This window comes from Sander vitreus, chromosome 4, assembly GCF_031162955.1.
Source record: "Sander vitreus isolate 19-12246 chromosome 4, sanVit1, whole genome shotgun sequence".
In the NCBI taxonomy this organism is placed as follows: Eukaryota; Metazoa; Chordata; class Actinopteri; order Perciformes; family Percidae; genus Sander; species Sander vitreus.
The window spans coordinates 13,590,882-13,608,996 of NC_135858.1; the positions used below are offsets into that span (position 1 = coordinate 13,590,882).

At 39.9% G+C, this 18,115-nt stretch overlaps 1 protein-coding gene across 2 annotated transcripts in view; it reads right to left on the reverse strand.

Annotated features, from left to right (window-relative positions):
• Positions 1-265: 265 nt before the first annotated feature.
• Positions 266-18,115, reverse strand: part of LOC144516820 (guanine nucleotide-binding protein G(i) subunit alpha-2-like) — a 60,795-nt gene continuing 42,945 nt past the window's right edge. The window contains exons 2-9 of one of the 2 annotated variants that reach the window (XM_078248451.1): positions 15,205-15,247; positions 9,997-10,138; positions 6,638-6,798; positions 4,662-4,790; positions 2,352-2,481; positions 2,009-2,162; positions 1,345-1,559; positions 266-1,099 (exon numbers count right to left, since the gene is read on the reverse strand). In XM_078248451.1, the coding sequence (XP_078104577.1) occupies positions 1,369-1,559; positions 2,009-2,162; positions 2,352-2,481; positions 4,662-4,790; positions 6,638-6,798; positions 9,997-10,138; positions 15,205-15,247 (950 nt within the window). In that variant the 3' untranslated portion in view covers positions 266-1,099; positions 1,345-1,368. Of the gene's footprint in view, positions 1,207-1,344; positions 1,560-2,008; positions 2,163-2,351; positions 2,482-4,661; positions 4,791-6,637; positions 6,799-9,996; positions 10,139-15,204; positions 15,248-18,115 lie in introns of both variants that reach the window. The other variant, XM_078248450.1, reaches the window with a different exon arrangement.

Consider the following 18,115-nt stretch of genomic DNA (forward strand, 5'->3'; position numbering starts at 1 on the left):
GACTGTTCTATAATGGTGCAACTACTCCACAACATTTTAGTATTCACCACTATCCCTTATTTGTCACTTGTGGCCAAAATGGATACGGTTCAGCAAAAGATCGCTTTTGTGGAAAATAATGATTATTTTAAACCCCAAGTATGTCCATTTATGTTTGAAATCTAATCCTCTTGTATAACAACAGTACAAATATGTGTGAAATCCACCAAATCTTTTTTATAACAATGTTATAAAACATAAAAGTAACAAAACAGAGAGGAAAAACTACGTGCAAGAGTCAACTGATCTCTACTTTTATTTAAATTAAATCATATAGGACTTTTAAAGCATTTTAATATTTACCAAAACACATGAACTGTTTTCTGAATTAGATTTTCGTCTCTCATTAATTATAACTATATATTCATAGGTGCTAGGCAGAAAATGCAAGAAAAATATAGGCGCACAGTAGGTCAAACAGTACTGAAAGCATATCTAGGAATTGGTTGTAAACAGAAGTCAAGGCACAAACATACTGCAACAGACGGAAATGGTACTATAAAAAGTGATAGAATGTTAGGTACACATACATACTTTAAATATCAGTTACATTTTCTTCTCCATAATTTCCCCCTGCTTGTGAAGCTCTTTTTTATTTTATTTTTTTCAACATTTTAACATTTCTTTATTATCATTTTTTAGGAATGTTAGATACTTTGTGCAGATTACAGAGCTAATATTTGCCATGTCGAGGCATGCAGAACAATATACGGTTTGGCTATGAATGATGAACATATGTAAACATAAAAAAGCACTTTCCTTTATTAATCATATTTATGTCCATGCCTGTGCTTCATCTCTTAAAAAATAAGCTTCATGTGATTAAAGGTTTAATAATTTGCACATCAGAATTTCTAAAACTAAAATGAATGCATTTATATAAAACAAGTTTTCCTTTGCCTCCTCTAGTAATTGAAAATGAAGAAGAAAACAAGAACAACAATACAATAATAAATGTAGATTTTTGTGGTCATAGCCCAAACAGTTAACGATACGAGAGACTGGATCAGCATTCGTTGAAATTCTGCGAGGCTCGTCGGGTTTTCAGTCTCTTAGGTGTCTTTACAAAAAGCAGAACAAAGCAGGAATTGTGGTTGGCCAGTGCAGTCATTCATGATGTGTATATATTCCCCCTATCTTTATGGTCATCAGAACTCTTCAAGTAATCTAATAAAGCACAAAAACACACACACACACACACACACACACACACACACACACACACAAATCAGTCATTTCAAACAGGCTTCATTTGTGACTTCGTAGAGAGCTGAATCACTTCCTGAGGCAGTTCTTTGAACTCACCTTGAATCTTTCTCTGACATGTTTTTAGAAGAGGCCACAGTCCTTCAGGTTGTTCTTGATGATGACGTCAGTGACAGCGTCGAACACAAACTGCACGTTCTTGGTGTCGGTGGCGCAGGTAAAGTGGGTGTAGATTTCCTTGGTGTCCTTCTTCTTGTTCAGGTCCTCGAATTTGGTCTGGATGTAAGCCTGAGCCTCCTCGTACTTGTTAGGGCCTGAGGGACACAGAGTGTTAGGAGAGCTTGAGTCTGCTCAGGGGATCAGACAGTTCCAGCAGTTTCTTGAAGTGCCATTTTCTTCACAATGTTGAATTCATTATGCCTGATTTTGCCCAGCCTCGTAGGCTGTGCCTCTCTTGTATTACTATAACATTTGAGTCACACAGATAATAGATTTGTTTCTCTGAATAACAACTACCCAGCAAGGTTTGAACATCTGGAAGGTTGTTCAACAACTGCTCTTCTGGAGATATTTCTAGAATCCTCAAAGACCCTTCTAACCATCAGGATTGAATCTTTTTCAGAGAAAAAGATGCACATCTTTGTGACTTGAATGTGATGGGAATACATAAAATGCACAAACTGGGGCTAGATTTATTGACAGAATATTTTACTGGGTTTAAAAAACTGAAAACTGTGGTCGTATTGAGATGTTAAGACTGTACCGGTGTACTCGGGGAAGCAGATGGTCAGTGGGCTTTGGGCGATCTTCTCCTCGAACAGGTCCTTCTTGTTGAGGAACAGAATGATGGACGTCTCTGTGAACCACTTGTTGTTACAGATAGAGTCAAACAGCTTCATGCTTTCATGCATCCGGTTCTGGGTGGGACGGGCACAAATATGGAGATAAAGAGATTATTAGAGAGCACAACTAGGGCACATAAAGGAAATGAGTTCACTGAAAACCCAACCTCTCCTCCCAATTTCTATTACCCTGGGAATGGTCTCTCCTCTACTCTCTTTTTCATTTATATTTTTATAAATTGAAGGAGTCTAAGCTTAACTCACCATCTCCTCGTCCTCAGCCAGGACCAGGTCATAAGCGCTCATGGCAACACAGAAGATGATAGCTGTGACTCCCTCAAAGCAGTGGATCCACTTCTTCCTTTCTGACCGCTGGCCTCCAACATCAAACATCCTGTGCACAGTATAAACACGCCATTTGTATGGGAGAACGGATGGGACTGAGCACAGGAAAAACAACACTTTTTTCATACAGACAGACAGCAGCTTTAAGGTCTCCCTCTGGAAACACGTGCGCTCTCTCTCCCTTTCTATACAGTAAATTCTTTTTCTGCCTACTCCTCTCTTCAGGGCCGGGTTTTTCACTGCACAGGCCGTGTCATTTTTCCTGGCATTTGTTGGCATTTTGGTTCAGTGCAGTTGCTGTGGTAACAAGCGGCCTTAAGGCAGATTGAAACATGGCAGCCATAGACCGTTAATATTAATGGACAACACATTCGGTTTGGCGAAGTGCTGCAAATGCGGAAGTGCCTTAAACCTGCATTCTATTTGAATTCCAGCAGGGGGAGACACGTGTGGTTGCAAAAGGAGGTCGGTTTCTGTAGTCGACGAGAAAGTGACCCACTTCTCACTTGATTTATTACCTCAGTAAACATTTTCATAATGAGTTTATGGTCTCAATCGCTCGTTTTAAGTCTTCTGCACCACAGAATGATCATTTTTTGAATAAGAGTCTCGTTGATTTTAAAATCGGCGATAAAGCAGGGGGTGTTTTAGGGCGTGGTTATGATGTGATTGCCAGTGAAAGTGTGTAACGTAACGTAGAGTGTAAGGGCTCCTCCCTCACTCCTCCCTCTCGTCTAAAATCGTCACATCCGCAACCAGGATGGCTGCGCAAACTCGACGACCCATAGCAGATCTCCACAAACCAATGGGTGACGTCACACATGCTCTGTCCACTAATTTACAGTCTATGGTGGCAGCGGCAGGCTTTTCACTGAGATCCTATGTGACTTATTCATGAAGATGGAGGATACCTAGATGGTTAAGGGAGGATGCTCGTCTGGACGGTGCCACACTGGTGATTTTCTCCATCTAACATTGAGAGGAAGCTTTTCATCTGGCAGCTAAATGTAGAGTGTAACCATTTGCCAGCTTTACAGCATGCCAAGTAAGCAGAGCTCATTATAACAGTGACACACTTTAGACCGTTTACCTCAACAGTGTGCTCATCTCCAGCACTGCATACACAGGCTAAATATATCACGGCAGTGCAGCACTGAAGAGGTGCTGGAGGTAAACATATGCTAGTTGGATTTGATTTAGGTCTTCCAAAGAGAAATAAAATAAATCAAGACATATGAGACTTAAGTATTACACACAGCGGGCACAGAAGCACACACAGCGTTTCATTTCCACGGACTTGTTAGAGCAGATAATATTAGTTGTTTTTAAAGCGAATAATGTCTCCATCAGATATAAAGGACAACGAGTTTGTGTGTGGTGTGAGGGCTGACTTCAGATTTCTTTATCTGAATGGGGAATATATGTCGACAGAACACATCAACACAATGCAAAACATTTACATTGTACAAACGAGACAACTCCTGAGAAGCATGGCTGAAAACCGGCTTTCAAAATGAACTACATCTATTTATTTGTGTAATCCTGCTGTGGTAACAACTCACTTAAAAAACTGGGATAACACAAAAAGAAAGCAGTTCATGTATTTCACTAATATGTTTGTCCTTCACTGAAGGTTTCTCCCCACTGTAACAGTATTGAGTGGGACGAGCCGTTTGGGTGAAAGACATCTTGAGCTTAGCTGCTGAAATGAGATCGCAACGTCACAAATCGGAAAACAAATGTTAACCTTTCTGCAAACTACTGACTTTCCAAAATGGGGAAGCTCTCTTAGTACAAACATAAATGCATGACTATCAACAGCATTTTTTTCACAAAATATGCATTTTCGTTTGCTTGATCATGAAGTTTAAAATCTGTTATTATTATCTTTGAATAACAGTGATGCATTGAGACCGTCTTGGAGATTAAAATGGGGTTCACTGCAATGATGGTGGATACATAATGGTGAGCATGAGTTTAATCCAATAACTGCTGTCACCTGCTGAGCCCTGAAGGCATCTCGCCCTCTTTGATCAGTTTAGTTACTAGATGATGATCTAAAAAAGAACAGCCATTACATACGTCTCTTTTCTTTTTGAAATAGCACATCTGGTTTTTAGTATTTTAGCAGAGGCAGTTGTTTAATTAATTACTGGTGTATGGCCTTTTGCAGGTGAAATTAAATGTTGAGCTCTACAATATAAACCAATTTGTAAACGGGGATCTTACTTGAAGTGCAGGTCCTTGAAGGTGAAATGTGTTTCCACAATGCCCGTGGTCTTCACTCTGGTCCGCAGCACATCTTGCTGTGTGGGGATGTAATCTGGCTTGCCTATCCTCTCCAGATCATTTAGATAGCTGATGGGAACACATCAGGAAAACAATTTCTGAAACTTTATATCTGCTGACATTCTGAATGCCTTAAGAGATATGCAACAGCTCTACTCACAATCCATTCATTGGTAATTGGTCCGGGAGAACCAACAATGCTATTGAATACAAACATTATAAAGATGTAAATCACACGCTGCACTATCCCAGCCATGGGAAAGCATCAAAATAATTAAGAAAAATAAGTTAAGCATGGTAAGGAATAGCTATGACATGCTCATCTTTTCATATCCTTGCACAAAAGACAGTGACTTTTGTTCAAACCCTCTGATATACTACGACAGCCAGGGCATGGCATCCAATTCAGTGTTAGAATATTACTATCAAACATTAATTTTCTCTTAGCTGAAAGGAAGGTATCGGCCCTTCAATGTAGTGTTGACATTGTGCTTTGTTTGACAATATTGTCTCCATATTTTGTATTGTTTTTAATCTATTTAGAAGGGGTGTGTGTGTGTGTGTGTGTGTGTGTGTGGGTGGGTGTGTCAACAAGTCTAGCCATGTGATAAGATGTGAAAGGGACTTTAGTCTGCTGATCAGTTCTTTTCATCATCATTTTATGGCTCACGCACCTCATGGCGGGAACACCATGGCGACCATAAACCTAGCTTTAATGTGACACTCTCACCGTGGGACCTCCCTTTGGTGTCCCATCAGATGCCCCTTTCACACAGCCTGTTCACGGTGTGTGTGTGTGTGAGAGAGACAAGGGCCAAATAAAGCATCTGAAGTCTGATAAAAGCACTTAATACAAGACCACAATCAACTTTTACACATATAGTTATAGGAGACGCACAAAAAGCTGTATTGTATTCTTTCAGCACAATATTCAACTGCATAAAAAAGACAATGTTGTATAACAAAGTGTTGGTGCTGGATGTAATCCCATACGAGCCGCAGCCTGGGTGTAGATATTAGAGCCTCCGCAGCAGCACTACTTCATGCCACGTGTTTGACAGTTTAATCTTAATCCTGCTCCCCACAGAGAGAGGTTTAAGCTGCTTTTGTAGTCTACACATAGATCAGATATTGTAACACTGTTTGATTTGGCCATTGGGTTTATAAAACTTGAAGATTAATTGAATTTGGTCGGCTTACACTCTACAATGAAAAAAGGTACTCAACCGTAGTGTGACAGAGAATCGTCACTGGCAAAATAATGGTCGTTTCAGAAGGTTTTACAAAAGATTTCAAAACTACTACATTTGTTTAACACACCCTGACAGTTTACAGTTTTAGTAGTTTATACTGGTACATTATGGCAACGGGGCCAAAAACTGCTCAGAAATGAGGGGCATTAAGGTAATTAAGAGCTGAGGAGAGAGGCTGAGGTTGCGGTGTTGTTGTAGATCAGCGACGCAACTTGTCTTAAGAGTGAAAACCACTAGTTAAAGTGACAGTAATGCCTTCACTATTAATAACTGTAGCTGCTCTCTATGGGGGCCTTTTGACACAGCCAGTGCTGTCATTGAGAGAAATGTAGTATGGCATTTTAACAATAAGAAATGATCAAACGAAATCCAGCAGAGAAAAGTACTAAAGCAGAGCAGAGCATGGCGTTAGTGTAATAGATAAAGAGAAAAGGGGGATGAAAAGTAACAGTGATAAACCATAATATTTGGCCGGCACGGCCAACTTTGGAGGAAGTTGCAGGATGCAAGATCATCACTTATTTCTGATGTGCGATTATCAGCGAAAGTCTGTTGAAAGTCTGGTCACCAAGGTTTTCTGTGCATAATAATACACATTTTATTTTGAAACACAATGACCCATATAATAGCCTTGATGTTATTGTATGTTATTAAGGCACTCACTAGGCTGCTGAGTCATTGAGCTGGTACTCTCGGGCCCGTGTGAAGCAGCCTTGGACGCCGCCGTCAGCCCACAGTCGTCGGATGACGTTGGACAGTTCTTCTGGCAGGATGCCCTGCTCCTCTGCTGCTGCTGACAGGGCAAACAGTTGGCGGGCATCGTCCTGACAAGTAAAGACACACACCATTAGATAGAGTAGGTCTCTGAAAAAGACATCAAGTGTATTAACCCTCATTATTTTTCTTCACTGGACAAAGCTGATAAGCTCGACACTGCAGAGCTTTATTCAGGACTTTCTTTTCACATGGTTAGAATCTCTTGCAAAGTACACTAATGGTGGGCCTCATTGCATTTTATTACTCAGAATTGCGGTGAAAGGAGTGTTTACAGTATACCATCTTTACAGTGCTGTTCTCATCATTGGCTAACTGTGACAAAAGTGACTTGGAATGTAATGAGCAGTAACAAGGAAAACAAACAAAAAACAGAGCAGAGACTCTTCGGGCTGCTCATTTTCTGCATTAACTTGGCTGGCCAACATAAATAAGATATGGTGAGTGGTCGTCAGCATACAAACTGTAGCTTGCTGTTGTTGTTGTTGTTGCATCCAGTGTGTGCTTGTGGTAATTGGTGCTTTAAAAAAAAATAGCTTTATTTAGAAATTGCAGATATGAGCTAGGACCACTGGAAAACATTCCACAATGGAAACAAAAACAGCATTTTTCTTTCCATGTTATGTATTTAGAAGTTCCTGCAGCCCTATGCACTCCATATAAGTCTGATTTGACAGGTCTTTTGAATAACTACCGGTAAGCTTCAATCAGATTGCGCAGGAGGGAAGTGAAGAAACAGAGCAAAGTCAACAAAAGAGTGAGCAATAGTATGACCAGAAATGATGTATCCATCATTTGCCTAATTGGCCTTGGGCCATCACCCATTCATCTGCCATCAAACTTTGCACTGTAATGAATCCATCTATTAAAGTGCAGTGCCCTGGAAAAACAGATGCATCAAATGATAGACATTCATATTTACATGAATAGTATTTGCAATTAATTAAATGCAACAGTACTTGCATTTATTAACCTGACCTACCTATAATAAGTGAGCAGGGAGGCATTCTGCAACTGAACTTTGCTTACTCACTAGGAGCACAAGAAGGGCCCTTCGTGTTTGACACTGGACAAGGGCTTATATAAACTTTTGATGTCAGGAGTACAAAATGCAGAATACCATGGCTTTCTGGTACCTACGCTGTCCTTCACCAACACAAATAACAGGTCTTCAGTTAACCTGAAGTAGTCTTATAATACAGTTATCAACATGTTTGCAACTTCTGATGTGAAATCACTTGACAGTGAGTCATGGAAGAAATAATACACATTTGATAAAAATCCAACATTACATATTTAGACAAGTGCATTGAGTTTGCACTATACCAATTGCTATTTGGTTACTAACAGTTTGCAGCAATTGTCATGTTTGGCAAACAATGAAAGCAGCTTGTTTTTTTTTAAAAAAATAAAGAGAACAGACAAACCAGTTCAGTCACACGCTGATTTCAGAATATTGCTGGATGCTGACTGCGTCCCCTCTGGCTGTGAGACAGCCATCATCTTTTTAATTGAAATCTGTGAAATCTTCCAGGATAATGAAAGCTCTCTGTAGGTCATTGCTACATTGGCAGAGCCAGTCCTGACATATACCAGGTAGTCAAAAAGCTCTTTCTACATAAAAAATGCAACATCTTTTTTTATTTTTTATTTGGAGACAACAAAAGTATCAAAGATGTAAAAACAAAAACTGCAAAGTAAGGATTATTAGGGTTTAAAGAAAAATATGCCTGGATTGCCTGCCTTGCAGAATGCATGTATTAGTAAAATGCTACCAAGCATAGCAAGTGTATCCAACACACATGACACACTGCTGCTTTATTACTTATTCCAATTTTGCAAAGTTGAGAATCTGAGGTAGACTGGGTAAACCCAGCCCGATCTGCCGGCGATTTGATTTCGCCCTGCAGCTCAGGCTGGAAACCTGTACGTTTATCTATCCTGCTTCCGTTACAATTTTGCGGGGACCAATCACAAACTGGCTTATTCACCTGGCGCGCGACCAAGCAGCTTTTTGTTTACATTCAACATGGCGGCCACCGAAGCGCAGCAACCCGTTGATGCTGCTGTCGCTGCTACGTCACCGGATCGTTGGTCTGATTGGTTGAAGGACTATCCAGTTGCGTACAGTCATTTGAACTATATCACGCCTCTTGTGCAGTAGAAAATACAGAGCAGCAGACTCCCCAGACTAATGATCAATCTTAAAAGATTGAGCTTGGTCTGGTGATAGCCAGACTAAGTCTGAGGAACAGGTAGGTCAGATTTTACTGTGAAGCATTTCCATATCCTTAGAAACATAGCTCTAAGTTAATAGCAACAAAAACATACAATATGGAGTTGAAATATGTGCCATTTAGTTGAATTGTTGGACTGTGTAAAATAAATGACAGTAGTTTTCTTTTTCTCTGCATTTTATCAATTCAAGCAGTCTTTTGAAGTTCACTTTGAGGCAGGAGCTGACAGATTACTGTATCATCTAACTAAAGACACTTCAATTAGAAATTAGTGGTCTGTGAGAATAGAATATATGAATATGTGATTCGTATGAGATGAATCCGTAGAAAAATTTTCTCCTCTCATGAGTAATGCCTAAATTTTATTTCTGTTATTTTATCTCCCTGGGTGGAGAGGATTTACGGTTTTCTTTTACCGCACGCGCACACACACACACACACACACACACACACACACACACACACACAATTGCAGAAGTAAATCTTAAAGCATCTGCTACCCAGAGTTGATTTCCAAGAAGAGCCTGTCACACTGCACCCAAGAGAAATTCTTGAGCTGCATAATTACTGCTGCCTTAAATCCTCAAGGCTAGATATGGGTGGTTAAGATGGAGAAGGAGTGGAGGCTTTGGCAGTGATTAGTAGAGACGATATCACTGAACTGAGTGCAGCCATATTACACTATAATTTAACAGGTTCCCAGAAGGTTTTGTTACTACCTTGAGAACAATATGGCACTTGAAGCTATGTCTGTTTTTAAATGTATCCGTGAATATGTGTTTATTAGGTTATAATCCTTTTAATGAACCAAAAAAGAGGCACATTGCTTGAAGATGCTCTCTGGCTGACATGTCTTTCAAGTTTTGCAATTGCTTATTCTAGCTGCCGCACAATCATCTTTCTACAACAATGCTACCATCTTTGCTGTATTTCAAAACACCATTTAAATTCTGTCTTGCTGCTGCAGTGACGACATGTAAAAAGTTGCACATTTCAGTGTCAGATACCTACCGCTCTAGTAGCTTCCTCATAGTCAACCTTAAGGTTGGCCATGGCTTTAATGATGGCCATTATGGACTGGATTGTGTTGCTGTAGACAACAGCTCGGTACTGCTTACACTCATCTTCTGAGTATCCATCCTCATGGATAATCCTGAAAACAGAGACCAGAGGGAGAGAGGGGATGTGCAAGGGGAAAAAAGATTAGTATGTCATTTCAGATATAATCACAATGTGACAATGAAACATAATAATGACTTTATTATCTATGATTACACGTTACATACAATGGTGTAAAATATTGTTTGCTGATTTCTTTTGCCCCGGCATTTGCCCCAGATCTGGCTAAATATTTCATCTCATTGTGAAAATGTTGTCTGATTACTGAATAAACCTTTTAAGATTCTATATTTAATTTATATTTCATTAGCTCCATCAAAGAGGATTTAGTACTGTATGGATGTCTGAGATTACAAATCACAATAATGCTGGGATGCAACACTGGGAAAATTCAGCCTTTTTTGTATCTCTCAGCTTAAGGACACTAGAACAAATATTTACTTGCTTTTGGAGCTGTGGAAAAGAAAGGAAGAAGCATGTGGTTGAAAAAGCATGGGGCTGAGACAGAAGCTGCTGGGCTGAAAACCAAACAAAACCATCTCCAGTGGCCTGGCTGTCATGGCCTAGAGAGCAGAATCGCACAGCCAGGATGCTCATTGGTTGTTTGTTGAACTGAATGGGTCCTCATTAAAATGCAAGTGAGCCCACTGTGAAACACTGTGAGGCACAACTAAGAGGACTGAAAGCCCACAGTGTTCTCGCCTCCTCCACACCAGTATTTATAATTTCAATTTTCGATTTACTTGATCGTGAAGCACTTTGCAAACTCTGTTTTAGAACGCACCATTCAAATAGGTATTTTATCGTAATCTGACATTAAATTGACACATGTGGACAAGGTATAGCTGGACACAAAGTGTGATATGGTGCTTTCGACACCTGAACGCCTCGTTTAAATGCAGATATAAAGGTTTGATAAAAATAACTTGTGGAAAATGTCACTTTCTCCTGACAGTAGCACATCAGACAGATATTCTGTGAAAAATAATTTTGCCTCTAAATCTCATAGTTATAAAATATATATGTATATAAAAAAAGCTAAGAGCTTTTTAATTGACCAGAACAAGGCACTAGCCACACCTGAAACAAACACCTTTCCATCAAATTGAATTCCTTCAGAATGAATCAGACAAACTGAAATGAAACTTGGCCATTGTAATCATATTGTATGGACTCTGTGAGCTGCTTTCTTCTCATTTAAATATTGAATTACTGCTATGTTAAAATAACTTGCAAGTCGAGTGTCAACCAGGGGGAAATGTTCAGTAGAATACAATGAAATGGATTACAATTAAATCCCATCATGAATGCTGTCATATCCTGTGGCTGTCACATTTTTGTAATTACAATTATTATTATTTTGGTCTATTATGTAGGTCTAGTGTCAACAGGAGGTAATTTTTCTGAATTCGCCTTAAAAACTAGATTAAAAGAGACCCCACCATTAGTACTGCAGTTTCCTGTGACTCTCACAGAAGCATAATATATCCTTTTTGTCAGAATTATGAATAGGAAGATCCCACACATAGTAGCTCTGAAATCTATTATTTGTCTATCTTCCTAAAAAAAGACAATCAGAGAAAAATGTTTCTCATAGAAGTCTGAGTCTAGTTTAGGACTGAGAGGTTACATTTGAGTAAGTTATGTTTGTTCTCTATTTTTAGGTAGCTGAAAGAATTCACTCCTACTCCTCTAGAAAAACATACAATATGAGTTGAAATATGTGCCGCTTATTTGAATTGTTGGACTGTGTAAAATAAATGACAGTAGTTTTCTTTTTCTCTGCATTATATCAATTCAAGCAGTTTTTTGAAGTTCACTTTGAGGCAGGAGTTGACAGATTACTGTATCATCTAACTAAAGATACTTTAATTAGAAATTAGTGGTCTGTGAGAATAGAATATATGAATATGTGATTCGTATGAGATGATGGGTCCGTAGAAAAATGTTCTCCTCTCTCATGAGTAATGCCTGAATTTTATTTCTGTTATTTTATCTCCCTGGGTGGAGAGGATTTACGGTTTTCTTTAAACACTACCCAGAATTCTGACACTTCTACTCCTCTATGAGCGCAAAGAAGACAGCGGTGTTGTGCTGTTTTCACTCGATAGAACTTTTCACAACAGAATCATCACTAATGTTATTAATGAACTTGTGCGTTTCTTGCCATGGCGAGTAATGTAAGTCAAAATGTTAAGTCAAGGTAAGTGGGTTTAAGTGACCTTAGTGAGCGGATTAAAAACATGTTAAAAATCCAAAAATGTATACAGAAAAAATAATTTCGCCATTTGGAGACGCTAATTTTTGTGTGTCACAATTTCAATTCAAACTAATTTTTTCAACTGGGACGACAATGGCACAATAATAGCCACTAGATGGCAGAAGGGTACTTTGAGTATTCTATACCCCTTTCACACCAATGGCTCAATCAGGGTTATACCCAGGTTGACTGTGTGTTTGAATGGGGTAACCCTCCTTGATCTACTCGGCTTTGCGTCCCAGGTCACCAGGTGGGTTGGATCAGGGTAGGACAAGGATCAATTATAATGTGAACGGGCGGGACGAATTATGTGATTGGTTGGAAATGAGAGTGGGGCAGTTGTCACAGGTCGCTGCACACTTTGAAAAAACAACAACATACATTTTGTCTCACTGTGATTTACGCTGGGTTTTCACCATAGACTGTATTAAACTAGGATTTTCACAGGCAGCTTCAACAAACAGCAGAGCGGAGCGGTTCAATTCATTTCCGAACAGTGCGCTGGCAGTAGGTGCCCAGATGTTTACTAGTCAGCCTTTTGCAGAGCATCAGCTGAGTTTTACAGTCAAAACTGCCTTTAAAAACCCAGCGTTAGAACGTAAGTTTTATTTAATTCTCTCGGCACTGCCGTTCTTACTACCTCTCCTGTTTGATGGTTATTTGTGCTTTAGAACGTAATCACTGCGAAACAAATTAAGCTTTATTTCTCTCTCCCTACTGTACAATGACAAATTCAAGCAGCTAAAAAACATATTAGTTCTTATAGTAGGTTATACAGCTGGACTGGAATATGCAATGTTAGATGTTCACTGAATATGATGTGTAAAGCCCTTCCCATTTCTAGAACTTAAGGTAATTGTTATGCATTGCTCCCAGGTTGTGACCCAGGTGATTATTGAATTGCCGTGGCCAGGGATGTACCCATGTTGACTGGCTTGGTTTGAATTTCCAAAAGAAGGGTTGAACCCTGATCAGACAACCCTGGTCAGTGGTGTTAAAACGAGGTTTTACAAGGTGCAATTGAATGCACCATACGTTTAATGAGGTGCACATAAATGCATCATGGCGTCCTTTCTGAGCCCACATGCTTTATCTTCGTTGTTTGTTTAGATAACTCACTCACCGGGAAAGCAAAATGTTGCCACACCGGTAACTTCAGGGAAGCAGGAGGATTTTCCATTTCTATTGTTTCTCTGTCATCTCTGACTCAAGCAGTTGCCATGGTGTCTGGAAAAGTCAAGCTGCAGGCTACCGGTAGGCTAATGTTACCCTGTGTCTTTAGCTGCATGCTACCAGCTGGTAAGCTACGCTGTGTCTGTTGTTTTTTTTTTTTCCTTCTGATGTGTGCAAATAGGCGGGGGGAAGGAAAAAATACTGGGGGAATCCTGCTTCTGATATCAATAGTTGAAATTGAAAGCTCATTTGATAAATGTTGTATTTAAAATTGACATTGTGACACCCCTAGTATGTGTACATGTATGTGGGGGAGTGGATGTGTGCTTTCGTTAATGATGTATCAAAAGCCAAAGTATCAAGCATGTAGGTGTTCACTACTGTGCATGTGAGAGGATTTTAGAGACCAATGTATCTGAGAGATTTGTCAAATTGCTTCAGTCAGTGCAGCAATACTCAACAGGAACACTGACTTTCATTTATCAGCTGTGGAAATGCACATCTAGCACCGTCTTCTCAACCCTTGTTTTAAGGAGACGTCTGGTAGGTGTCAGAGAGACTGACAAGAGGGAACTTTCAAAGACAGGAAAAGAGCCGTTCCATTTATGCTTCACTACACAGTCATCACAGCCTAAACTATACAGTACAAAAGACAACAAAAACTAGGAGTTGTACTGTGTTTTTGAGACTGAAATTGTTACCCTGTCGCTGGTCATGTCAGCTTGTACATACTAAGCCTTTTCCTCGATTGGCAACCTGGAAACTTTTAGAATTATTGATTTTATAACATCGTCCCACAGTAAATTTTAAGAGGCTCACTTTATCTTCATTTTGCGAGGCTATTACAATTTTCCTTACAAGATTTTTGATTTGAAAAAAATCCTTTGAGAATCAGTTAAACCCTATAGATGGAAGCAGGAACAATTAGCAAACCAATAGACACTGGTTAATGCCACTTGAAACTCGTAAATGCTGTGCACTTGTGTAACTATTTCTGCTCAGCATTGTAAATGTCAAATAACATTAGCCATACATTAACTTTACAGAATCCAAACTTGTAGTATGAAATTCCATCATGTTTTTAATCTTAAGCAAAAACCAGTGACAGTCAAACAAGGGGTGGATTAGTCCAATTAGGGGACGAACAGTTCATACTGATGTTTCAGTGTAGGAGCACTGTCAATCATCTTTTGTACAAACGGACTAAAAAGATGTCTTTTCTTTCTTAGCTAATGCTTACCGACACCTTGTCTGATTACGATATTAGATGGACCCTGGTACCTGCTGTCCTCCATGTGTAGCACACGATAGTGCAGTACACATGTCAAAAGATATCTCTATTCTACGGAGTGACTGGACTCCCCAATCAATTTGATCATTCACTTAACAAATGTTTCTCTTCTCCTTAAGGCTGGTGATACATGTTCATGGTGCAATCCTATTTCAAGCCTGTTGGCTCTGAGCCAAGGAGTGCCAAGCTGACTGGGCCAATTTCATTACTCATCATATCGACTAGCTAGAAGATTGCATTTATCAGATGGGGGACATCCCTGTATACAATATCAGATGCAGTGCATATTCCAAATACATGTGCTTGCGCTGTTAAACCGTACATTAATTTGTCAGAGATGATGGAAGGAAAAGTAAAACAATGAGCAGTCACTCACTTCATCTGCTTCACAATGGTGCTCTTCCCCGACTCTCCAGCACCTGCAGAGAGAACAAAAACAGGCAGAGGTTAAAAATACACTCCCGTTAGCTGAGAAATGTAAACAGGCAGCCAGTGAGGCCGTCTCACATCTGGACCCTTGTCTTACTCCCCTCCCTTTACCTCCCAGTCTTGCCTTCAGTGCTGCAATATATCTCAGTTCTCATTTGCATCCTGGACCAGGCTCCTGTTCCTTCTAACTGTATACCGACAGGGTTTCTGCCCCTTTAGTTATAACTTAGTCAGTTATATCTGTAGTCTGAATTCCAATGGTAATACAGAGGTGTCCTAATTTCACAGTGGAAACATCCCTACCTCTCTCAACCTCTAAAGGAACTAAAACCACCTGCCATCATCTTCCCCTCTTTTTATTTCAAAACACTTTATCATGGTCAACATTTTAATGGAAATGTCTCGCACTGACAGGATATGGGCTTTTCTTATCCTCTGCTATGTTTATTCTATTAGCCTGAGGCGACCAGAGAAAGAGCTCATCTGCCACAAGGAATCTAACACTCATACACACACCCAGGAGTGCCTGTTAGTGCACTCTCCATTCGTACTCGCCTGGGGTGAAGTCTTTCTGGGATGACCCTCAAAATACACTACTACGCAGCATGCAGCACGCACATGCACAGCGAACCCTCTGGGTAGGAATGGGCTAAGATAGTTGCCACAGACAGCTGTCCGCTTCTACTCCTCTGTGGTACATGAGCTCAGACTGGCTAATAGAGCAGAACGTGCTGTTTGCCTTGAAATAAAAACAGTTTAAAAAAAAATTAACAGATTTTGATAGTCTTGGTTTGTACTAAGGCTGACCAAAAATGTAACAAACCAAATGGATGTGAATGTCCGATGTCTGGGTTAAAGTGATTTTCTGTTGAAACCTACAAACACATTGTGACATTCTCCATTTTACATCCACCTTATGGTTCTGAAGGCCCCACATTTCCCACCACCAAGACATCTGCAAATCACATTGTGATGAAACGCTCATCTATCTGCTGTATAGTCTGTGGGCCATATTGTTAAACAGAAGGAAAAGTGAAAAAAGAAATGCTCTCTCTGGCTGATGAAAATGAGAAACAAATTAAGATGCTGACTGATTCAATGGAAATGGAGTGTGCATTCCATATAAATCCAGTATTTCATGTTAGAATGTAGATGGAATACTTAGCTGTGAATAAATCAAATGTGCCATTACAGACCAGCTTTATTTGATTTAAGCTGGTTAAAACCATAATATTTGTTTAAAGCCAAAAGTCTTCAAAATATTCTTCTCTTAACCCTCCACACACTAACTTTGCATAACTATATATTAACAACCTCTTAGGTTTAAATCACAAATAAAGGAAACTAATACTTTATAATGTTGTGAGACAGATATGACAGAGTTTGTCCCTGGAGCCTCTCAGCGGCAGATATGCGAGTCTGGAGCCAAACTGCAAGAACATACTTTCTAGACCTATGAGTTGAATCTGACTGACCAGGGTCGAGCTAGCAGGCCACACACACACACACACACACACACACACACACACACACACACACACACACACACACACACACACACACACACACACACACACACACACACACACACACACACACACACACACACACACACACACACACACACACACACCTGAAAGTAGTAAACATGCTCTTTGGAGTTTGTCCAGTGAACCTGAATCTGCTAACAGTTAGAAATGAGCGGTGAAGTTTGGCACGTACTTTAGTGCTTTAGTGCCACTGCTGCTTTGGTTAACAAATAGGTAGCAGCTCTCATCACTGCATAATACAAATACACTTAATGTCTTGGCAGACAGGAGAGTCTGTGCATGTGGAATCTATCTAAAGTGCAAATGAATTGACAGCTAAATATAGGCTGTTCCTCATTACACATAACAGTAACTTCAATGTCAGAGGGCAACACTAAAATTATTTAACTGAGAGAACGGATTGGCGTATAAAGTGGGGTTTTATACATCCCAAAATAGATGAACAATGCACTGCTGCTGTAGTAATCCTTATGAGTACTTCAGCGACCAATGTATATATGCAGAGGCAAGTGATGTCCTGCACTGCACTGTTTCGCTTTAATATTGCATACTTGGCTTAATGAAACATACACTGGACAGCTGGGACTGCTGAGGGCTCATAGAGGATGCTGTCATTGACATGAGTGGCAATCACTCTTAAGATTGGAGCAATAAGCGTACGTTGCTGGTGGTTCTGTGGGAAAGAAAAACTCAGGGCCTGATGACAGTCGAACTGATACCACTGATCCTGTAGCTATTACACAACACACTTTGCCCGAACTGTGGCTAATTCTGAATTATCACCATAGCTCCCTTCGGACCATGGAGGCTCAGAACTGCAGCTGCAAGAACACACACACACACACACAGACAATTTTCACATGCCCTATTAATATTACTGCTTTCTAAAGATTGTTTGGGAAAAAAATATATGACTCAGTACTAAAAAAGCAGAGCTTTACTCTACAGCAAGCTATGTCTGGTAGCTTGTCAGTTTGACCAAGACACAGAAGAATCAGACTGCTTGTATAATGCAGGGGATGAAGAAAAGTTGGGTTTGCAGGATAATAAATACTGTCCACTGCCTAGCAACGGGGCAACATGTACAATAGTTGTGGTTGTCTTTGACTAATGGTAGAAAAAAGGCAGAGAGGAAAAAATAGGACTGCCAGTTGAGTCTCCAATTTCATTTGAATGATTAGTTTGCTTCTGTATGTCTGTCACAATTCATTCACTCTCACTAATAAAATACAAAAGATGTAGAAAATGGAAATGTGAGTGTGTGTGCATGCTTACTTATCCGTCTAGCGTGACAATATGTACTGTAGT